This window comes from Cnephaeus nilssonii (assembly GCF_951640355.1).
Source record: "Cnephaeus nilssonii genome assembly, chromosome: 1".
NCBI lineage: Eukaryota > Metazoa > Chordata > Mammalia > Chiroptera > Vespertilionidae > Cnephaeus > Cnephaeus nilssonii.
In genome coordinates this window covers 91,775,701-91,799,710 of record NC_137072.1, presented here as the reverse complement: position 1 = coordinate 91,799,710, position 24,010 = coordinate 91,775,701, and the positions used below count along the sequence as shown (strand labels likewise).

The 24,010-nt window shown below is 43.3% G+C and overlaps 1 protein-coding gene across 2 annotated transcripts in view; it reads right to left on the bottom strand.

The window, feature by feature from the left end:
- The window catches only part of ATP8A1 (ATPase phospholipid transporting 8A1), a 216,872-nt gene extending 193,323 nt beyond the window's left edge, over positions 1 to 23,549 (bottom strand). For both annotated transcript variants that reach the window (XM_079777553.1, XM_079777554.1), the window contains exon 1: positions 23,201 to 23,549. In XM_079777553.1, the coding sequence (XP_079633679.1) occupies positions 23,201 to 23,249 (49 nt within the window). In that variant the 5' untranslated portion in view covers positions 23,250 to 23,549. The remainder of the gene's footprint in view (positions 1 to 23,200) is intronic.
- Between the last annotated feature and the right edge of the window lie 461 nt (positions 23,550 to 24,010).

The following is a 24,010-nucleotide window of genomic DNA, read 5'->3' as shown; positions in this document are numbered from 1 at the left end:
AAATCAGTATGTCCATTGTTCAGTAGTTCACTTATTCATTCAACACATACATTCATTAGAAGTTGAACACTGTGCCTACTAGGTGGCAGCCATTTTTAAAAGGCTGCAGAAACAAGGGGGAGAGATCAACCAAAGGCTTGTATGCATGCATATAAGCCTAACCAATGGACACAGACACCAAGGAGGTGAGGGCATGAGTGGGGGGGTGGAGGGGTCACGGGGGGATAAGGACACATAGGTAATACCTTAATCAATAAAGAAAAAAATAAAAAGCTACAGAAACAGCAGAAAAGTAAGATAAGGTCCCTTCTTCTTGGGGACTTACTTTCTAGAGAACAAGATAATTACAGAATACATTAAGTGTGATGAAAAGAAAACCAGCGCTTGATAGAATGATTGATAGATCTCTTTGTGCTTCTGTTTCATCATCTATATATGGAGATGATAGTAGCACCTACCTCAGCGGGGTTGTGAGGACCTGGGGAGTTAACAGATGTAGAGAACAATGCCTCGCACATAGTAAGAGCTCCAGAAACGTTAGCTATACTCATTGTGCAGCTTTTTACTGAGTGGAAGGGAGGCCTCTCCATGGAGACTCCAGCTGAGACCTCAATGAGGACTTCCATAAGGAAAGCTAAGGGACAGTGTAAACTACTGGGAAGAGCAGGGAGCCTGGCATTTTCAGGAACTTGAGGACCAGGAACAGTGAACAGGAGCGTCAAACAAGAAGAGGCAGGGCCAGATTGGGATAAACAATAAGAAACTTGAATTTATACTCTTTATGCAATAGGAAGCCACTGAGGAGTTTTAGGCTGGAAGATCATTCTGTGGCTACTGCGATAATCCAGGTGAAAGGTGATTATGTGAGACTGTGGAGACAGAGACGAAAGGAAGTGGATGTGTATACACGATAGACTTGGAGGTGGAGCTGGTGTGACGGTTACAGCCTCTCCAGGTCTCTCATCATTCCACCACTGTCTGGAGCCACCTACACCCACTGCCTGGTGCTACTCTAAGCAAAAGCCCAAGACTGAAAAGAAACAGGATTTTCAATACAACAAATGATTAACCTCTTATGGAAATGTCTCTATAGCTAAACAACCCTGTCCTTAGATACCGCACATCCTTTTCTCATCAGAACATGGTAACCAATACCATTGAGAACACAAGGTATAATCCAGAGATTAAAAGACATTAGAGAGGCAGGACTGGGAGCACAGGCCATGGAGTGAGAGAGAGAATCTAGGCCCAGCAGTTATGAGCGGTGGGAACCTTAGACAAATTACTGATCTCTAGCTGCCTACCTTCTTTCACAGGTGTCTGAGGAGATTAAGGGAGATGATACACGTGTAAAGCACTTGGGACAGTGGCTAACTTCCCCTGCACATACAGTCATTCTAGCTATTATTTTTATTGTTGAAATCGGAAAGGCAGGCTATGGAGAAAAGGAACAGGCTTTGTTATCAGATCTGTGTTCAAATTTGGATTATGGCACTTCTACATAACTCTGGGCAAATTATTTTATGTTTTGTGGCTTGGCTTCCTTGTGCATAAAAAAGGGTTAATATGAGGATTAAATAACATTATGTTAGCAATGTAGCACAATACTTGTCACTCAAACAGTTTCAGTCACTCTATTCTACCAAGAGATTATAAAGGTAATCTCCCCTTCAAAATCTTTGAGATGGGGAAAAAAAAAGTCTTAGAAACACACTAATTTAGGTAAACATTTTTTAAAAAATTGGACACTATTTAATTAAAGCTGTGACCAGCAAATGAATCTAGAGAGTAAAATAATGGATTTTACTCTAGAATTATATAAATTAATATTAAGTAAGTTTTCCCCAAAATGTCATCTGTATAGTGGTTATGCAACAGAAAAGAAGCGGTCGGGAGGTAGGAGGGAGGAGAAAATAAGTTACAAAATCATTCAGTTGCCTGCTAATATAGTTATAGAAGCATTACATTTTTGCAGACTCAACTTTATTGCAATTATAAGTAAGGCTATAATTGAAATCAGAATAGATATTATATTATCTCCCCAAACATATTTAGGAAAATTCAATTATATATTCTTCTTACTCAATGGCTTCCAATATTAGGCATTAAAGAGACCATATTGATTGCTCATGTTTCTTGACCTAGAATGAGATCATTAGACAAACAGCAATGCTTGCAACCGTCATATAATCAAATAAAAGAATATTAACTGGAAAACTAACCAGAGACTTAAAAGGCACAAACACAGAACATAGGTGTGATTAAAGGTAGGTGTTACTTACCTTGGGAAATTATGAGCATTACCCATGGTCCATTCTAAAGGTTTAAATATGTCTTTATTTTGTTGTCTGGGGAAAGCAATAATAATAAATGTCCTCATCTAAAGAAATTTTTTTTGGTTCAAGTTTCTGGAACAAAACAATCTTTGGCTGAATAATTTAGATGTTTGTCTTTTATTTACTTTGTTTTTAGTGACATCTTTATATGTACACATATATCTAGTCTATTTAATCAGAAATACAGAAGCAGTTACTAGAGCTACAGAAGGGATGTGAATCCCACGTTCTGCATTGTTGAAGCAGAATGGTCAAACGTTCGGTTGTGAGCCGGACAGCAGCTGTTCAGACAGACAGGGTACAAAAGGAACCACCACTCTGCAAACAATGAACTGGGTGCTTTAAAGGTTAAGACTTACACACTACATTTTCAGATATGGCAGCGATTTTCAGCTCATGTGCCACAAACATTTCTAAAGCATGCAATACCTGACTATTTAGTCGGGGGCACCGACCCCTTTTCCCTAAGGCTTGGATTGTCAAATTATAAAATTACAATAGCCAATACAACAATAGCTGTCCAGTGTGAATGAATCAAGAATATACCTATTTTTTTCCTGTCAGATTGGCAAAAGATATACTTTTTGGTGTGCCACAGAATTTTAGTAATTCGTTTATGTGTACTATGACATAGAAAAGGTTGAAAATCGCTGTACTATGGCACTGAAGAAATCAAACACCTCTAAAAGCATGGAAATTAAATAGAAACTATCCAGCAACATGTTTCAAATTTCTAGACCATGACTGCAATAGCCAGGGGAAAAGAAATGTTCTATTTCATCAATATACCTTCCCTGTACAGAGTATATGAATTCAGGCTCCATCTGCTGCTCACTCAAACTCAGTCTGCTTCTTCTGAAAACAGTCCTTTGATTTTCTTTGGAAAAATTCCTTTTCCCCAACTATAGGCAGTCTTGAGGGACTGGTCCATCAAGATAGCATCCCCTTGCCCTAGCCGGTTTGGCTCAGTGGATAGAGCGTCGGCCTGTGGACTGAAGGGTCTCGGGTTCAATTGCCAGTCAGGGCACATGCCTGGGTTGCAGGCTCAATCCCCAGTAGGGGGCATGCAGGAGGCAGCCAATCAATGATTCTTATCATTGATGTTTCTCTCTCTCCTTCTCCCTTTCTCTCTGAAATCAATAAAAATTAAAAAAAGATAGCATCCCCCTTTTTGATTTAAGGGTGGGCACATGGCCCATGCTAGACAATCACAGTCCATTTGCAGAGTGCACATATGAAAAGGCTGAGCAAGGTTAAGACCGACTCTGTGGCATCCTGAAGTGACTGTCCATTAGTCAAGCTGCCTTGGGTCATACCTGACCTTCCTGTAAAGCCTTTCATTTGACTCTGGAACTACTCCAACCACTTACAGACTGCATGGCTTCCATATTATGGAGTTTTAGTGGAGGCATTTAGTAGTGGAATTTCAGTCCTGGCCGGAAGCCAAGTCCTGCCCCAATGCCCATCTAATGTAGCTGGGCACTGACTAGACCTGGACCTGGCCAGTCTTCTTCAAGAGGCTGAAACCTATTCCCTGAACCCCATCACTAGCTGGCTTTTTTGCTCTGCATGGATGACCTAGGACAATGCAACTACCATGACCCCCACCCCCCACCCCCAAATCACCAGGGTGCCTGGAACTTTCCCTAACAGGCCGTACTGGCTATATCAGATCTCCTTGGACGTGAACAGCTGTCCTAACCCAGCCCTGAGTGCAGCATGTTCTGGGATAACTATGGGTTGCACAACAGCCAAAAAGCTTTCCACACCTCTAGTTTCCTCTCCTTCACCTTCTTGTTCATGCAACTGGGATGCATTTAAGTTACAACACCGAAACTATAAAGAATATTGCAACAAATAATATCCACTTACCCTGACTATGTAAAACATGGCTATCTACTTCAAGATTTGGTTGTTTTTCATCTTAACAAACAAAGGCTTCACTTCATTAAAAAATAAAGAATTATTCTCAAAATGATGTAGATGTCATTATTTTCAAAATGATGTAAGGAAACTTAGCTTCTCATACGCAGAACTGGTCATGGTCAGAGAGACAGCGAGTACCAGAGTCAGGACAATATTTGGAAACTGGTAAATTCCAGCCCAGCTTTAATAGTGATGATGGATGCATTCATTCATTTGACAATTAAGCTTGACCTGATCTTTCCCCGTAACTTTTTCTCCTCTATTTGCCTTATTCCACCTCAATACAAGTTTTTCAACCATAGCCCTCTCCTACCCTCATGGCCTTGTTAGATGACCATTCTTCCTTGAAGTGTCACCTATAAAGGTTTTGAATATATATGGTGGTCTTTGACCCCTCCAACATTAATCTTTTGATCGACTTAGGTATAGAGCAACTGAGAATAATAATGGATGTTATGGATGTACCTAACTTATATATTGAGGACAAGGCAGACATAAAGGTACATGTAAGTATCTATCATGTATGTTACTCTAATATGGGCAAGAAACTTAACACTTCATGGAAGTCCCTTGCATGCCATAAATGTTTACTAAATTTTCTATTTTAATATCAGATATCCAAAAAAAAATATCCAAGACAACTTAATAGTCTCCCTATCCGGATGCCCTCTGACATATTTTCCTATTAGGACCTGTCATGACCATACAGGGTAAATAATATTTTTCTTAAAGTGCCTTTGTGGGAACAGATATAAAAATAACCAAGTGTGAAAACACATCAACAGTATGAATGCCTAAAATAGGAAAAGATAATGGGTTAACACTTCCTGAACTCACACTGAACTGCATTAAGGCCCCGAAGTAGTAGTATGCATTCTAAGTGGTAGACACTGAGAGAAGTATTGCTGGTATTCACAGGAAAGGTCACCTTCAGCGGTACGACATGGAAATCTATGGCATGCCGAGTGCTGCACCTCACACATAGTAAGCACTCAAATTTCCTGGCTGCCAGCCTTGGATATTAACCCAGAAAGAGAGTCATCTTGGGCATGCTGAGTTGCTAAAAATAGCAATGAAAACATTGATCAATGCCAAATCATGCTTAGCAGGAAAAGGAAGAAGAACAATGAAAGATGAAAGGAAATGAATGCTATCGCCTTGGGAATAGCCCGTGGATCACTTGGTCAGATAGAAGACGTAAATGGTGTGTTCCTCACAGAGAATTAAACACTGGCACGGACACAGACTGCACTAGCAATAAGGGGTTTCAACTACCAGGCATCCACCAGGCACCTCCTAGAAGTTTCCATGGGCTAAAAGCATCGTTAACTTGTCTTGGCATCCAATTCATTCAGGAAAAAGGAGGAGGAATGGCTACTGTGTACTGGACTCTAATCAATGCCAAAAGGATAAAGTAGTAATGATACTCATGGAAGACATAACTGCACCAAAGAGCTTTTGACAGTCAGAGCAGGGAACACCAGGAGGAGCCACACATGCACTCAGGCTTGAGGAGGACACAGTACAGTTATCGCGACCCAGGAAGGGCAGAAGTTTGGAGGCACGGGTAGAGCAACATGCTGATTCGTCGTGAAAGGTCCTGACAAAGGGGAGAAAGGAGGTGTATTCAAAGAGACCACTGGGGCTGCCCAGGAAGTCACTGAACAAGTAAAATAAGACAAAAAAGATCATGGGAAAAGTTGGAAATTGGGTCACCTGTTCACTAAAGAATAACAACATACACAGACATCTGAGAATGGAGGGAAGATTATTTTAAAAAATGTTGGAGACTACCAAAATGTTTCCTCCCTTCCCTTTGGAATACAAGGGACTGATGGCATCGGTCTGCTGCCCGCAGATAATAAAATAAAAAGCGGAACTTCTTCTAAAGAATTAATTTTTTTTTTAAAAAAGCAGAACTTCTCAACTCCTGCGTCTCCTACTTCATTTCATTCTCTATCAAGGAAAATCTTCTTAAAAATGGAAAGGTTAGAACAAACATTAGTTGGAGGAACTAAAGCAAAAGGGAGGGAAGGGAGGGGATTATTTAAAAAAGAAAAAAGGAAAGGCAGTACCTAGCTGCTCTAGATGAATTCCTACGATAGAGCATATCTGTAAAACTGGTAACCCTACAAAACTGTGAGCACCTGCAGAACAGTTAAGTGAAGTGTCACTCATAGACGAACCAGGGTGATGAGAGTGGGTCCAAAGGCTGGACATAAACTGAGGTCCCAGGGTTCTAACAAGGAAAGACGACAGGTCCTGTACATAGTAAACAACTGTTTATGACAATGTGGTCTACGGATGTGCTTTCAGAGCTCACAGATTTATGTAATGGGCTCCACAGCTTCTAACGGATTTATGGGAAAATTCTGAAAACCATCAATTCAGAAGTTAAAAGGAGCAGTTCAGTTTTGCACTGAGCATTCAGGTAACATTGAGTAGGACACCTCAGTGTTTTGAAAGTGGTGTTTTTCACACACGGGATGTATAGTCAGAGATCAAAAGGAAGTTTTCCCCTTTGAAAAAGGTTCTTTACATCACCTCAGTTGAGACAACCATGTTATTGGCCAAATCCTTAGCATTTTGCATTTCAACAAGGCTTCCAGCGAGGCCCTGCAAAACGGAGACACGATTCCATGGTTATGGAGACAGGATTCCATGATGGCATAGCACTGTGGCTGTACAACTCCATGGCCACAGCCACAGAGGATTCCATGATGGCATAGCACTGTGGCTTTACAACTCCATGGCCACAGCCACAGAGGGGGCTCAGAGTGAGGCTGACCTTTGGTTCCCCCTGCCTGCAAGCCCTTGGAAGGAGCCGACCCAGGGACACCCTTGGCTCTTGCCCCTCCTCCCCTATCCTGGCCTCGTTCCCTGGCCCCTGGCCCGGGGTGTCAGGGAGAACAGGAGGCATCTGACCAGCAAGGCTAATCAGATTGCCTTCTGGGGATGTGAACTTGAGATCCAGAGACACAGGCAGGCAGACTTGGCGCTGAGGAGGGACTGTCTGGAGGGCTGGGCTGGTGGGGGGTGTCACAGAACCCTGAAGCCAGGTGCATGCCTAAGGTGTGAATGGAGTGGAGAATAGGCTGGATGCACAGAGGGAACAACAAGGCAATACAAGGCAGAATGAGAGACTCCAGAATCCCATGAGGCTCTGCTGTGATCCAAGAGGACCCCCTGGATGGTTAAATGCATAACTTAGTGACGGCTCTGGAGCCAGACAGCCTGGGTTCCAATGACAGCCTGGGTTCCAAGGACACACACGGCATGATTAATAAATGCACAGGCGACATGAAAAGAAGTCGGAATCCGGGAAGGTTTTAAAAGGCTGAACAAGTCGAAGATCTAATACTAAGGCCTCAAAAAAATCAACTGTGCAAATACAATATGGGGGACATTTGGCCCAGCCAGATGTGTAGAAAATAAATGGCTTTATTGCTTTCACTGCTTTCTTAGCAAGAAAGGACTTGCTAAGAAATAGAACTGTCTGAGGATGAAATGGGCTGTTTCACCAGGGGGTGTGATTCTCAGTACTGGGAAGTATTCAAGCAGGAGCTGGATAACCGTCTCAGGGACCAGGCTGCACTATACCATCGCTCAGTTCCCTCCAACGCTCGAATTTCATGATGCTATTTTTAAAAATATTTTAAAAAAAGACAATTATAAGGTCATCAGAAAATCATTAATACATCAGAGAGCCAATGCACAAGCAAGTTTTAATCACTTTGTCGATGGGGAAAAGGAATTCTCGAAATAGTTAATAAAAATGTTTTGAGGACAGTTAACCCCGCTGCCTTCAGTAGCAATGTCTTCACAAGAAGACATGTGAATTCTAGTTTTGAATGAGTGAGCCCTTACAACATACCGGAAAAAATACTAATACAACCACGAAAGTTTTCTGAATGATCACAACTTTCATTTTTAGAGCTGGTTATGCATTTTCAACACAAAAACAGGAAGATGCATGACTGATGCCAACAGACTCACCCGTGTTTTGCTTAAAGAAGCGGAAACATTCTAACAACGTCCCTTTGCTGCTGTGTTGTTCTCAGGAGAAGCGGTGCAGTTTGATGGGCACCTGCTTTTTATCACCATTGTGACTTTGGCAGGAGAGAAAAATTACTCACCTTTATTGTTCAACAACGTCTCAACCATCAAAAACACCCAGGGAAGGAACGAAAGCCTACCTGCTAATTATGGCTTTGACGGAGGCGTCAGAGCAGCACACACGACAATATAAACCACCCACAAACAAGGACAGCTCTTTATTCTGTAGAACCAGATGCTACCCCAGGTAAGAAAAGGGGGTGCCGCTCTCATCTGCCTACCGATGACAAGCAGTGCCACAATCTGGCGTGTAAAGTATCCAACAGGTCCACCGATCAAGCCTAGAAAAACAGGACACCCATAAGGGTGCATGGAGAACACCACCTCCTGACATAACCCTGAGAATGGGTGTGGCTCAGGTGGCTTGTCTGCCATAAGCACTGTGGGCAGCACTGAAGAACCACCGGGACTGGTTGGACAAGACAGGCTCCGAGACCTAGGAGTCACTTGCACAAAAGGAAGACAGGGCTGGCAGCCATTCGTGTGCCAGGATGTGGCTAAAAGAGAAGATAAACCTCCACTAACCAGATTAAGCTGGGATGTGTGACTGACAGCTGGTGGGCTGCCAAAACTTAAAAGACCCAGCACAGTGCTCAGGGACATTAAAGCAATGACACCTACACATGTGTGAGATTGCTATCAGCTCTACACAACGCACAGGTAGAACAAGAACCATGAGAGGATAGGTTGAACAGATATTCAAAAACCTTCTAAGGTCATACGTAAAAAAATCACCCAGTGCAGAAAGGGCCTCTTACTGCATCACTTTGCCCCCCACTTGCTAACACCACTGATTAGAATCATGAAATCAGCCACTTAGTCATGCAGTACCCGCGCCCATGGTTGAGCAAAGTGCAATGGGCCTCTAGTGATAAGAGGAAAACTCCACGCGGCTTCAAAACCACTCCACCTGCTAAAGTTAGCTTCCACAATTTCAACAGCTGATCTTATCCCAATCACCCACCAGATGCGAGTTCAAGCAACATTTGCTGAGCACCTACTGTATAGCTCTCATTTCATTTCTCACTCTGAAGAACATCCCTGTGGCGAGGAACCCCTCACGAGCCAAAACAACACGATGATGACACGGAAGACTATTCTCATCTCTGATTATGGAGCAAAAAGTCCCGTCAATAGAATTATTCAGTTCTTAGATGTCTAAGATCTAGGAACAGCTAAGACCTTAATAGTTATGTTTTCCAAAGTTCTAAAGAATATTTGGAGAAAAGAAGATGGAGAAATTGGAGGGTGGATTGAAATCCTGATTTTAAGATAAATGCAATAGTCTTTCTAAAAAAAAAAAAAACACAACATGAAAGAAATGTACACAAACATACATATTTTGGCACATGTGGATCTCCACACTCATTTCTAAGATGCAAGGAGGTTTTCAGTTCTTCATCTCAAGTGTTTTTCCTCTTAGTAAATGGTGCCACTATTTTGGGCTCAGGGCTCAAAACATCAGTCATTTTCAACACCTCTTTCTCTTCAATGCTCCACATCCTATTCATCAACAAATGTGTTAGGTAGATATGAATTCAAACTAATCCTGAACCTGAGCACATCCCATCACTGACACTGATTACTTAGTAGTCCAAGCCACTATCATCTCTCCCTGGTTCAAACCTCTATCCTGAGGATGAAATCAGAATCTCTGGGGGTGGGACCCAGAGATCAGCATGCTTACAGCTCCTCGGGAGAGTCCAGTGTGCCCCTAGGCTTTGTTTTCTCTCTACCCAACAGGCATATGACGCACTGGTAGGTATTACTACTATTTTGCCAAAGGAAAACAGGAGTCTCCGAGAGGTTATGTGACTTGCCCAAGGCCACACAGCTTGGACGAGCCAGAAGTCGGATCTCACTCCAGGCCTATTGGGAGCCCCAAGTGCCTCATTTCCTTTTCTCTCAGGTCAGTCATTTACGAGGGCATGAGCTCGTCTCACAGAATAAAAGCACTTGGCTTTTTACGTGGCTACTATGTCAAATAGACTGGTACCCAGCAGACAAAACAAAAACCCACATGAAGTATAAACAGTAAAGATGGTGATTCTAGTCTGCATCAAAGGAATTACAAGAAAAAAGGACAATTCTCGCTGAACCAACGAAAAAAGGTCTGACATAAAGAAACCATCAAATTCAGACTGAAGACCTTGGTATTTGAACTTAGTTAAAACTAAAACATACAACACAGTTCACCAACCATGAGGAACAATTCCACAGGGAAAGTCACTGAAGATCAAGGGACCTTCCCCTTGGCACCTGGGGAAATGAAGAGCTTTCTCTCCTTTGCTAATTGTAATTACTTGGAAGCCAACAAAAGGCCAACTTGTGTTAATGATGCTCCCATTGAACTTGAAACAAAAAGACAAGAATAAGTAACCACGGGGGTGGGGGTGTAAACTGAGCTGAGGCAAAACTTTCCTCTATAAAGCTTTTTAAAAATGTCTACCTATAGAGTACAAGTCACACTGTCACCTAAAAAAGCAAAGTCTAAATGCAGAAACAATAAGGATAAAAGAGAACTACACAATCAAAAAGCCAAATAAGGGCTGGACACAGTGCATTCCTCTAAGTCAGTGGTCGGCAAACTCATTAGTCAACAGAGCCAAATATCAACAGTACAACGATTGAAATTTCTTTTGAGAGCCAAATTTTTTAAACTTAAACTTCTTCTAATGCCACTTCTTCAAAATAGACTCGCCCAGGCTGTGGTATTTTGTGGAAGAGCCACACTCAAGGGGCCAAAGAGCCGCATGTGGCTCGCGAGCCACAGTTTGCCAACCACTGCTCTAAGGCACTGCAAAGCTTCCTTCCTAATCCTCATCGCATCCTGAAACCAGACACTCAGCACCCATCCATGCGACCAGAGAACCCCACTGGTGAAGGGTCTCAAGTGACTTCATCTCAGCGTCCAGGGAAGGCAGGTAAACTGGGACCTGTGGTAAACTGTCAGTTTCAGTTTCTATACGTTCACCTATAAAAGACTTTTTAACATCATGGTGGGATAAGTCAATAATTGTAAACTAAAGGAAATAAACCTCTTGAAAATAAAGTTGCTACAGAAACTTTTTACCAAGTTGCTCAAGTCTTTCTTCCAGGTGCAAATGACTACACATGCGGGCCACAAAGACAGGATGAATAAGGAGATTAATTACTACTATATTCTAAACATAAATAGGTTAGCAAAAAAACTAATAATGACACTTCAGAAAGGCTCATATTCATCAAGCTCCCAGGGTAGATATAATACAGCTAAAAACAAACTAAATGTTTGTGCTCTTCTTTTAATTGGAAGTCTTCAAAACCTAAAAATCCAGTATCGTATGAATTTGACAATTTCTGAGAAGGGAAACTAAGTAACTGGGCAATAGACAAAACTTTTAACCAAAAATATCCATACGCTCTTGGATTTTTATTTTTGGCTGGCAACCTACAAGGCTTTATATGCAATCCATTCCTCCTCTCTGCAAGCAAGTAATGCAAGGACCTACATCACTGTGTGTTTTTTAAAATATGTTTTAGTTTTTTAGAGAGAGAGGAAGGGAGAGGGAGAGAGAAACATTGATGAGAGAGAAACATTAATCAGCTACCCATACTGGGGATTGAGCCCACAACCCAGGCATGTGGCCTGACTGGAATGCAGCCCTGGACCCCTTGGTGCGGGGGACGGACCTCAAACAACTGAGCCACACCAGCCAGGATACACCAGTGTTTGTTTGTTTTAACATGTTACACATTAGAAGTACCTGGGAGATAAGATATCAATGCTTGTTCCATATGCCCAATAATCGGCCTGACTGATTTCACTAGTCTGTGATGGATCTGGGCACCAGTATTGTCTAAAGCTCCTTATTTTATTCACTGAGCAGCCAAGGTTGAGCACCACTGAGGCACAAAAATGGCTATAAAACATTCCACATTCCATAAGCCTCCCACTGCCTTGCCCATACACTTTGCATTAAAGATGGGGGACAGAGTCATTTTTCCTTATGTCATTCCTCTAACCATTACTCACAATTGTGAAAATAAAGAAGTTGAGTAAGTCCACCAGAGGGCATTTATCACAACTATCCTGGCACCGATGGTGGACTGAACCCAATTTAAGATTAAGATTACAGAGCAGCACATCAAATCTGGATAAAATATATACAGCGAGACCGGTTTCATTGCTTTGGTCAGATAAAGAACATGAGTGTTTTTTTAAAAAAAAGTACAGCTAGAGACTAGAAAGGGTCAACTAGTCACAGCCACTAGCATAACAATAGTGGCAGAGCAAGAGATCCAGAAAAAAATGGTCACGGACAGCAGGTGCGCTCAGAACCAGAGACCTCCAGCATGGGGCAACTAGTTTGTCCAGATGAGCTGGCCAAGACCTACATGAGGAAAGCACATGCAAATGACATTCAGGAGCCTTGGCAGGCCTCGTTTTGCTTCAGAACTACTCACCGGTGTAGAGCACTCGTGTCCAAGCCAAGGTCAGGGACCAGGGTCTCCTTTCCCAGAGCAAGGCAGGGCCCCCAGGCCCGGAGCTCTACGAGTGACTGTGACAGGCACTCAGGGTCAAAGCAATGATAACAGGGTGGTTCCTTACACATCCTGAGAGTGCTAACTCAGAGCTCCTTACATGCCTCCTCCCGCTAAGGCTTTTCAGGACTGGGCAGGGCTAAGTCTACATGGGGTGAGGGAGGGATGAAGAAAAGATGGGCTGGACTCTGGAAGGAGATTTCTCTTGCAACAGTTGGCTTCCCTTTAGGACCGGAGTCAGCCACAGGGACCTAAGTCAATGACAGATTGGGGTGAGAATCACCTCTCTCTCTCTGATCCAGCCTTGCATACCACTGCTTGTTTGCCTCACTCATGAAAGTGAAACTTGTATGCTACTAGTAAGTAGGTCTGGCCCACTAAAGTGGTTTCTTGGTCGGAAGCCTAGGGTTGGCTTTGGTCTTAGTAACTGTCTCTGCTTAAACTGTCACCTGACTAACCTGATCCCATTAAGCACAGCCCCAGATGGCTCAAGATCAGTCGTCTTCAAAGATAGCTCACACAAAAGCAGGGACAGAGGCCCTGGTTTGAAACAGACACTTTCCTTTGCCCAATTAGCTGTGTAAATGACCCCTGAAGCCAAGTTCTACGGTCCCCTTAGGTCAATAAAGTGATGGCAACATTGTATATAAAAGCACACTACTCAAAATTTACTATGTACACACGTTTCATGTTAACATTGAATGAAATTATTTAATAGGAAGGTAGGGCAGGATGGTTTTCTCTTATCAAATCTATTTAAAAAGGGAATTGTTTTTGTTAAATGGGATCTTCAAAAGATGCCATGATATACTTACACAAAACAAAACCTCTCCATTGCTACTTGGCCATGTCAAAGTAGCATTACCCAAGCACTAGGATAATGTGTGAGGTTTTATGAGGACATTTGTGACTGCCTTCTGTGGTAAGGAAGGGAGTTGAGGGCCTAAATTTCTATTTAAGAGAGCATACCTACAGATGCATTTTTACTAAGAAATGATTTCCATTATAAAATGTTAGATTCTGAAAAACTCCAGTAAATCCTAACATGTATGGCAGCCACATGTGCCAACTGAGCACATGAAACGGGACTGGTCCAAACTGCGATGTAATACTGTAAATATAAAATGCACAGCAGACTTTTAAAAATTAGTACAGAAAATGAATGCACACTACCTCATTATTAATTTTTATATAGATAACATGAAACAGTATTTTGGAAACATTAGGTTAAAATTAACTTCAACTGCTTGTTTTTAATTTTTTTAATGTGGCTATTAGAATACTTAAAATTACATATGTGTCTAGCATTTGTGGCTCACAGTTTATTTCTCTTAGTGCTGATGAAAGTTAAGAGTGCCAGTTTGTTCTAAGTATATTCCATGAAAACAACAGTTAATTCCCAGCTGGTCTAAATTCTGACTTCCACCTCTAGCAGAACGCATTAAAAGGAGCTGTGTCTTGGCTATTATGTAAGGGCTACTATGTGACACCTAAAAAGTAATAAGCTGGAACCAGAGCCCACAATATTTCAGCAAGTAAAAGTGAACCAATCTTACTGAAAAAAAAAATTATTATAACAAAAATATACCTAGTCAAGTCTAATTAACTGAAAACCTTCTTTAAAAATACATTGCCTTATGATATATAATTTTTAAATTTATGGTGATGAAATTAACTGAAAATCTACTTAAAATGAAAGAATTCAGACTGATGGTCAGTTTCAAAATCAATAGTTTCCACTTTACATGTTCCAATAGTCACAAACAAGAACACATGATTTCAGAAAGAACCCCATTCACAATATCTTCATACAATATAAATCATCTAGGATCACATCATAAAATGGGCAGGGTTTATTTTTAAGAAACATCTCCCCAGCAGATGAAAGAAATGCCAATTAATAGAGAGAAAAACTAAGTTTAAATAACCCAATATCTGTAAGATGTGAATTCTCTTAGTATAAATGATAAACATAATGAAATGCCAACAAATACCCAACACATTTTTTAACTTGACTCACTTGGTTCAAAGTGAAAACATAAACAGAAAAAGAGCCAGAAAAAAAAAAAAAAAGAGAGAGAGAGAGAAAAGAGCAGTTAGAGCAGGACCACTCTGAGGGTATTTTTTATTAACTGCAATAAAGGAATTTGATACCAGAGGCCAAGAGACAGACTAAAATTGGGGTTTTTGAGGGGCAGGTTGCAGAAGAAGAGGGAAAAAGAGAGACTAACTCCAGAAATGATGTATTATGTATGTAAATTTAGTATATAAAAGAAGCGCCCAAATTAATATTGAAAGAATGGATTATTAAATATATGATTATCATGTCAAATGAATAAGTTAAGAAAAAATAAAATTAGATCCCTTCCTCAAATCTCAACAACAAAATAAATCCCACAGAAATTACACATTAACTGTTTATAATGAAACCTGAAAGTACTAGGATAAAAATATAAGTTAAAAAATGATTATCTTGAAATGAGAAATAAAGCAAAAATTTTAAGGAAAAAAAGCATACTTCAGAAAAATTAATTCACATACACCAGAAAATACTATAAAAATTAGAAGATAAACTATAATCAGAGAAAAAATTAATATCTTCAAAATGCACACTCTCAAAATTAAGTACAAAAAAACGTCATAAAAGAATTTGAATAAACAATTTATAAAAAAAATCACTAAACTTATCAAAATGTATTCAACCTAATAACCAAAGCAATGTAAACTTAAACATTCACTCTTTGCACTGTATATGTATATTCATTAGGATAAAAAAAGACTCTCTAAATACTGGAGAAGGGTATAAAGAAATAGGTACTCCTGCTCACTCACAGTGGGAGGGAAAACTGGTATTATCTTTCTAGCAATTTTAAAATCCATACTTTTTTTTTTTTTCATTTTAAAAGGTACAGACTTTGACCCAGTAATGCCTCAGGGCTTTTTACAGAGAAATAATCAGAAAAGTAAACAAAGATGTATAAAGTTGCTTATTCAAGAGTGATTTGTTTACAAATAAAATTTAAATGACATATGCCCACCTACAGAGGACTTCTTACTAAATTATTATACACGGACATAAAAGTACTAAGCTGCCATGACATTAATGATCTATTCATTTAACAAATAATCACCGAGGCCCCTACCAAATGCTGGACACTGCTCTAGGCACCGAGGATGTAAGTCATGTGAGACAAAAAATCCTTTCCATAGGGGATGGGGGTCAAAAGATACAGATTTCCAATTGTACGATAACTAAGTCTTGGGGATGTAATGTACAGCGGTGACTACAGTTAACAATAGTGCACTGTATATTTGAAAGCTGCTAAGAGAGTAGATCTTAAAAGCCCTCATCATAAGAAAAAATATCTTGAAACTATGTGAAATGATGGATATTAACTAAACTTATTGTGGTAATCAATTTGCAATATATATATATTGAAATCATTATGATGTACACCTGAAACTACTACATTATTATATTTTAATAAAAGGAGAAAAAAGATTAAATCCATCCTTATCATGGAGTATACACAAATCTACGTGATAGGCAAGGATGTCCATGAAATACTAAAAGGGAAAGAATTAAAAATAATGCAGCATATGATCTCATTGTTTTAAACAAATAAATCTATTTCTCCTCTTTTGGAAAATAGTTAAAAAGCATATATATTAAAATGCCATCATTTATTATATTTAGATAACATAGTTTGTGGGGGTTTTTTACTGCCTTGACACCTTTTTGCAGTGTGAGGTTTTTTTTTAAAATATATTTTATTGATATTTTTACAGAGAGGAAGGGAGAGAGATAGAGAGTTAGAAACATCGATGAGAGAGAAACATCGATCAGCTGCCTCCTGCACACCCCCTACTGGGGTCTGCACACCCCCTACTGGGGATGTGCTTGCAACCAAGGTACATGCACCTGACTGGAATTGAACCTGGGACCTTTCAGTCCGCAGGCTGATGCTCTATCCACTGAGCCAAACCAGTTTTGGCGTGGAGTTTGAGTTTTTTCCAATGAGCAGGTGTTACTTCAACAACCAAGAGAACAAAGTTAAGTTCTTCCATTCAACACGAAGTTCAGAGTTATTCATTGACAAACACTGAAGGCAATTGTGTGGCCTGCAAAGCTGTAAGTGCAGGTCATGAACAGGTCACAGAAAAAATCACTCCTTCCCGATGCTCAGCTTTCAGTAGGAGAATATCAAGGAGGTGTGATTATAAGGTGTCTCTAGCTTATCTCTTCTCCAGGGCATAAGATTCATTCATTCAACCAATAGTTGAGCTCCTACTACATGCCAGACAATGTCCTCTGTGAGAGCAACAACATACATATCACTAAAGAAAACATTGGGGAGTTTATTACCCAGAGGATAAGAGCATTGAAAGGTGTGGGATCTGGTGAAGAGTGAAGAATGAAACTGTTGCCTGAATAATAATGAAACTATGTGAATAATAATGAAACTATGTGACCTTTCACTAACTTCAAAAGTACACTCTGATCTATGTAAACTTTTTTATGGCTGTAAGGCAGGCACATGATTCAATCTCTGCTTCTGAAGTGAGATTAAAAAAAAAAAAAAAGAATGGTGTACTATAGATTAGAAAACCTAAAATAACTGCGTTCTCCCACATTTAATATCTTGAGAATGACACTAAGCAAAATGACATGTATTGGGGATTCTCAAATATTGATTACATTAAGTATCACTACACTCACATCCCCCACTCTCTCTCACAGTGCCATGTCAGTTATAAACCTTTAACTCATCTCCACGTTTCCACTGGGATCCCCTGAGTCCACCACACCTTTTTGTCCCACCAGCCAATCAGTGGGCACACAGCAGGGGCATAAAACATGAATGTTAAACAAAGAATCTTGGTCATTTTTTTACCTAAATAAATGAAATGGCCTCTCCCTCTAACAATCCTTACAGCAATTACTTTGATACTGTTTTTTTGTGTGTTTTTTTATAGTCATCCAGGACTGGGGATTAAACTTGCAACCGAGGTACATGCCCTTGACCTGGAATTGAGACCCTTTGATCTGAGGGCTGATGGATGCTCTAACCACTGAGCTTCGGGGTGAATGCTACTTTTTAAAAATCTCTTAAGTAAATAAAACACAGCATTCTATGTAATTACAAACATTTTAAAGTTGCCATTTATACAAACCAATTTAGGAAAACAATCCCTAAAACAGCTTCTTAATTTATCGCTTTAGCACGTTTCACATAATCAAATGAATGTCTAACATTTTAGCATTACAATATTCATCGAAAGAAAATGCAAATCATTGGGCAGGCCTGTATTTTTTGGTGCATTTCCTTAGTTTTGAGCGATTTCATGCTTACGAGTTTGTACATTACAAGCTCTTGAACACTTCTTTGATTCCAGCCAAAGCCTTTAACAGTCTGAGTACCTGATAGCGACTAGACTATGCCTGTTAGTTGCCTACCAATAACCCTTCTTCCTTTTCCTTCAGTGATCAAACCCTGAGTAATGTGCCCAGCTAGCAAACTCCCTTTTCCAGCGTTCCTTGCATATGGGAGCCAATGCAAAACAAGCACTTACTCTTCGTGTGGTCCCCTCCCACTGTTTCTTACCTGGAACGCCTCCCCAGTGATCATGGTATGACTTCAGGAACTTACACACTCAGGATGGTGAGGCAGAGAGCCATACGGAGACCATGTCTCTTACGATCTTATTTAGTGGGCTTACCTGGCCCGGACTGCTTACTCCCTACTAGTTTTACAAGAGTGAGAAAAACTGTTTTGTGTAAACCACTATTATTTCAGTCCCTGTTTCAAGCATTCCTAATGCTGTTTTCAGAGACCCATTTGATGTAGCTGGTGTACAAGTGAAGAGATCTAAAATTCTTAGCCTTCTGCTTCATCTAATTTTGCTTTCTGGCCAATCTACCTACTATAAGGGTTTCAACTATTCGAACTCAAGATTCCTTGGATTTTTTCCCCACATATAACCTCCAAATTGCTAATATATTCAAAATATGTCCATTTGGATGTCCCACAATTACTTTAAAATCTGAATTTATCTCTCTGATTGTATTGAGAGATAATTTCCTTATCTTTAAACAGATTTTCTCAATTAATCAGGTTTAAGACTGTAAAGCAGAGTTCCTAAAATAAAAAAAAAAAATAAAAAATCAACTGAACAGAATTTTCATGTGCCAGCCCAGGAAACTGAACTTTTCATGAGATACCCAGGGGCTTGCTTGAGAATCTCCCATCATTTTAATCCCTTTGTCTCCTGTCCTATATTCACTCCATCTCCCTGTCCCATGATGTGACCTTGTGACCTCATTTCCTACCATCCTCCCGCTCAGAGTCCCTTTACCGTTCCTGACTCTCTGTTGCACTGAGGCCTTTGCTCTGGCTGTTCCTTCTGCCTGAAACACCCTTCCCAGATCCCCTCCAGGTTAACTCCTTCCCCTCCTCCAGCTTTTCAAAGCTGGCTAGCCTAACCAACCTACTGAAAACTGCAGGCCCTCCGCCAGCTTTAAGCATTTTACGTGCTCTTCAGTTTGTCCATAGCGCTTACCACAGAATAAACTCTATAATTTGCTAACTGGCTGTGTTTCCTTTGTCTCTCACTTCACTAGAATGTAAGCACCTCCAGGGACGGCCTTTCTGTATTCTGCTCACTGGAGCTGTACTGGTTAAGAGTTCAATAGCTATCTGTGGAATGAGTTCATGATTGACTTAGATATAGCTCTGATTCCTCCCTTCCTCTTCTCACTGCTCCCCTCCAATACTAATGCTAGAGTTTATCATTTTTAGACTTTTTTTTAAACAACAGAGTTTATCTATACTGTCATTTCCTCCAACCATCTAACACACATCCAGACTTAATCTTTCTAAAAACACTTCTCTGGGGGTGGCACTCGCCTATAATGATTGGGCTCCTAACTGGCCCTGTGCGTCGTGCTTGAATGAGACATTGAATCGGACAAGCTCGGAGATCCTCTTCAAATAGTTGATTCTATATCCAATGACTTATCTTGGCATCCAAAATGCTCTGTAATCAGCAGTACCTCCATGTACATCCTCCGACTTCGAGGTTTCCCTCTGCTCCTGGCCAGCTTGCTTAAGAACTCTCAAATAAGCCATGTTCACTTTCACCACTTTTTTTTTCCCAATGGGTTCCTCTATCTACTTCCAACACCCTCTCGGCCATTAAAAAAGATGGCACTATCCTTCAGAATCTTGCTACTCAAACTGTCACCTGCCGGCCAGCCCCGCACAGCCCCTGCGCTTGTCAGACCCGCTGGTTTAGAACCTGCCTCTCACCAGGTCTCTGGTGATGCGAGTGCGTCTTCAAAGTTCCACTGTGCGAGCACTCAAGTCTCACCTCAGTGAGGTGTTTTCTCAGCAAGCCTCATGCTCCTCTGTCCTGACCTTCCACGGGACCTACGTCATCCACAGCAAGCACAATGTTCCATTAATCACATCCCCTCATGGGCTATTCAGTCCTTGTTTCATGTTAAGTCTTTTCTCCCCAACTTGATTGTAAATAAGTTGCACACAGGACAGTCCTGCATCTGGCCAATCGGGATGCAGGGAATGGAAACCCATTTGAGTTACTTCAAGGAAAAAGGAGCCTACCCTAGTGCTATTTGGGATGAGACTAGAAAACTTGGGGGAGAGAGAGAGAGAGAGAGGGAGGGAGGGAGGGAGGGAGGGAGGGAGGGAGGGAGGGAGATGTTCCAGGTCTGGCCCCACTCTCAGCATCCCTGTCTCTCAGCCCCATTCTCTTCATCCAGTGCATCCTCTCTCCTATCTTTCTGTTCACTCCGTTTCTGCTTCCTCAGATGAGCAGCATTTGGGTGACCTATTACAGCCAGCCACTGTCTCCCCTCCCAGCCTGTTCACCTCTGCCCTTTTCTGCTTCAATGTTCACTCTAAGTCTCTGGGCTTCTCTCATTCTATGAGAGAGAGATTCACCACAGAGAGTCTTTGGGAGCCAAACCACCAGGTTACAAGTGTGTGCCCGAGCCATCTATGGGTTGTCTGCCCTTGGGTCGGGAGCTTCCCCTGGCCCCATCCGCTGAGGCTGAGGCCGAGGGGGTTGCAGTACAGAACAAGGCCCTTTAGGCAGTGGGAGCCCTCAGAGGAGAATTTTCCTTCAGAAAGAAGAGTGTGGGCAGAGCAGGCAATGAGCCACATCACCAGCCCACAGAGCCATTATTTATGTTGTCCTCACCACAGTCTGGAGCCAAATGCTCAGCAAATAATAAACGAACACTAACCAACATGGGAGGGGAGGGTCATTCACCAGGTGCCACCAGGCCCCTGACACTGTGCGGGACGCACAGGGGCTACAAAGGTCATATAAGAAGCAGCCCTTGTGCCCTGACCGGTTTGGCTCAGTGGATAGAGCGTCGGCCTGCGGACTGAAGGGTCCCAGGTTCGATTCTGGTCAAGGGCATGTACCTTGGTTGCAGGCACATCCCCAGTAGGGGGGTATGCAGGAGGCAGCTGATCGATGTTTCTCTCTATCCCTCTCCCTTCCTCTCTGTAAAAAATCAATAAAATATATTTTAAAAAAAGAAGAAGAAGAAGAAGCCCTTGTTCCCAGAGCTCGTAATCCAAAGGCTCCCCAGCACTAGCTACTTGACCTTGTGCAGGTACCCAACCACCTGGGCCACAGTTTCCTCCCCTCCCGGAGTGCTGCCAGGCCCTTAAGGTCACCTGTATGAAAATGCTTTGCAAAACACATAGGGGAATCAGAAACAACACTGTGCCTTTGCCATCGTAATAAAACCCACTCTACTTTCCCACAAGATAGGATTCATCAATTACGATTAGGTGCAAGGACAATCCCAACGATTACCACTATATTTGCAACACCCGCCTGGCTCACTCAAATGGCAGTCAGGAAAAGCTACTCATGTCACTCAGAAGTATATTAAGAATGAAAACGTTTTTGACTGTGTACATTTTTATAACACTATCCTCTATTCCACGGTGCATCTGAAAGTGTAATGTCTTGCATATTTTTTCATCGTATTACACATAATAGTAAGGATGCACTCAATTCCTATGTAGGACACAGGTCCGTTGTGAATCTTGCGTGGCTTTCTCCCCAGAGCGGTTTCATTGAGTATTTCCCAAGTAAGGTACACAGAAAATCACAGATATTAGAATCCCGTGCCCCCATTTCTAACATGGGGGCCCCCGAGGAAGAAAAGTGATCCCATGGTCTGTCTCAAACCCCTGGAATCCCATCCTCCTAACTTCTTTTTTTCTAAAACCACTTTACCACCTGCTTCACATGAGAGGGTGGGGTGTGGGGAAGGATGGGAATCAGGGATGATGGCAAGATAAGCTGGTTCTCAAAAACATGTCATTCCGCCCTTTGCAGGATCCAGGTATGGGTTTAACGGGAGAGAAAAACAAAAAGAAAACAAAACTCGAGGTATGTACACTCTTGGCTTTGTCATGAGCAAAACCAAGGAAGATTTACGGGCCGCCTCTGTGCTAGGCAGGAGGCTGAGGGCTCCTGAGACAAGATGGAGAGTGCCTCGGCCCTCGAAAAGCTCGCTCGCCCTTGGGCATCTGTTGCTCATGGCTGACAAGTGTATCCATTCAACAGCTGGCCCTCCCTGGTGGAGCCAGGAAAACACCGTCCACCTTGCTGAAAAGTCGGTCCGGCTGGCCAACGGGCAGGCTTCAGCAAAAGGAAAAACAAAAACGAAACCCCCGAAGGGAGCTGGGCGAGTCTCCACTGCAGGAGGCAGAATTGCAGGGATCTGCGCGCACGGTCCCCGCTGAGCGCCCAAACCCAATTAAGGCTCCCGGTGCGGAGAGAGGCGAGGGGCTCAGATCAAAGGCTCCTGCAGCCCGGGCAAGGCGAACCTGCTTCTCGGGGAGCTGTGAGGTGTGGGGAGCAAAACGGTGGGCGGCGGGTTTGGGCTCTGTTCACTCGGGTGGGGAAGCCGGGTGGAGACGCGGAGGTTTGTGAGCGAGTGGGGAGGGAGGTGGGTTGGGCAGGAGCATCGGTGACAGCGACCAAAATGATCACGCGGCGGTGCAAAGCGAGCCTTGGGGCTCGGGAGCTGGGGAGGGGTCTGCAAGTGCATGGAAGACGCCGCAGGAAGGGGGAAGAGGTGGGACAGGCATCTCTCCATCCACGCACGCGCGCGCGCACACGCATACACACACACACACACACACACACACACACGCACGCACACGACCCCAGGCTGGCCCAGAGCCGCCCCCCCGCCCCAACCCCGCACGTCCCGTGCACAGCCCCACGCTGCGGTGGCCACTCACCCTCCGCACGGGAGCGGATCTCTGACACGGTCCTCCGCATGGTGGGCATCACGGCGACCCCCGCAGGTGGGTCTGCAGCCCGGACTCGGCACCTGTCACTGCGCCGCGCAGGCTGGACACCCGGCTGAGCCGCGCCGAGCGCTCAGCGGCCGCGCGGGCCCCGCCGCCCACCCAGGGCAGCGCAGCCGCGGGGCTCGGTCCCCGCACGCTGGCGGCAGGAGGAAGAGGCGACGAGGGTGGCGGCGGCCGCAGAGCCGGGCGAGCTCTCCCTGCAGGCGCGCGGGGGCCGGCTGGGCGAGGGGCGGAGCCGGGGAGCCGGCCGGGGTGGGGTCGCCGGGACGCGCGTTCATTCGCTCCGGCGGCAGCTGGGCGATCCAGGCGGGAATGGGACCCGGAGACCCTAGAGCACCTCCTCCGCCCCGCCCCTCTCCGGGCCGTACCATCCTTGCGGGGGGAGGGTAGTCAGCTACAGCCTCCCCCTTACCCGGTCATCGCTCCGCCCGGTCGTGGCTTCGCTCATCCCGTCCTTCTTGAACGCCTTTGTGACTCTCTCAAGTCTTGGCCTGGGGAGAATGGGGGCTGTGGCTCCTACACCCCTGAAGAGCCTCTCCCGTACCCTCTGGGTGTTAAAGACAATGGAGTCGCCCGTGGTCTGAAAAGTGGGGTTGGGTCTGAGTGGGCAGGCGAGGGCCAAAAGGGGCTGGATCGGCGCGGTGTGGAGTCCTGGCGCCTGCAGGGGAAAGGGACCGCGAGTTCCCCGCGGGGGTGGGATTCCACCCTCCCTGCCCCGCGGGACCGTCTCGGCCCGAG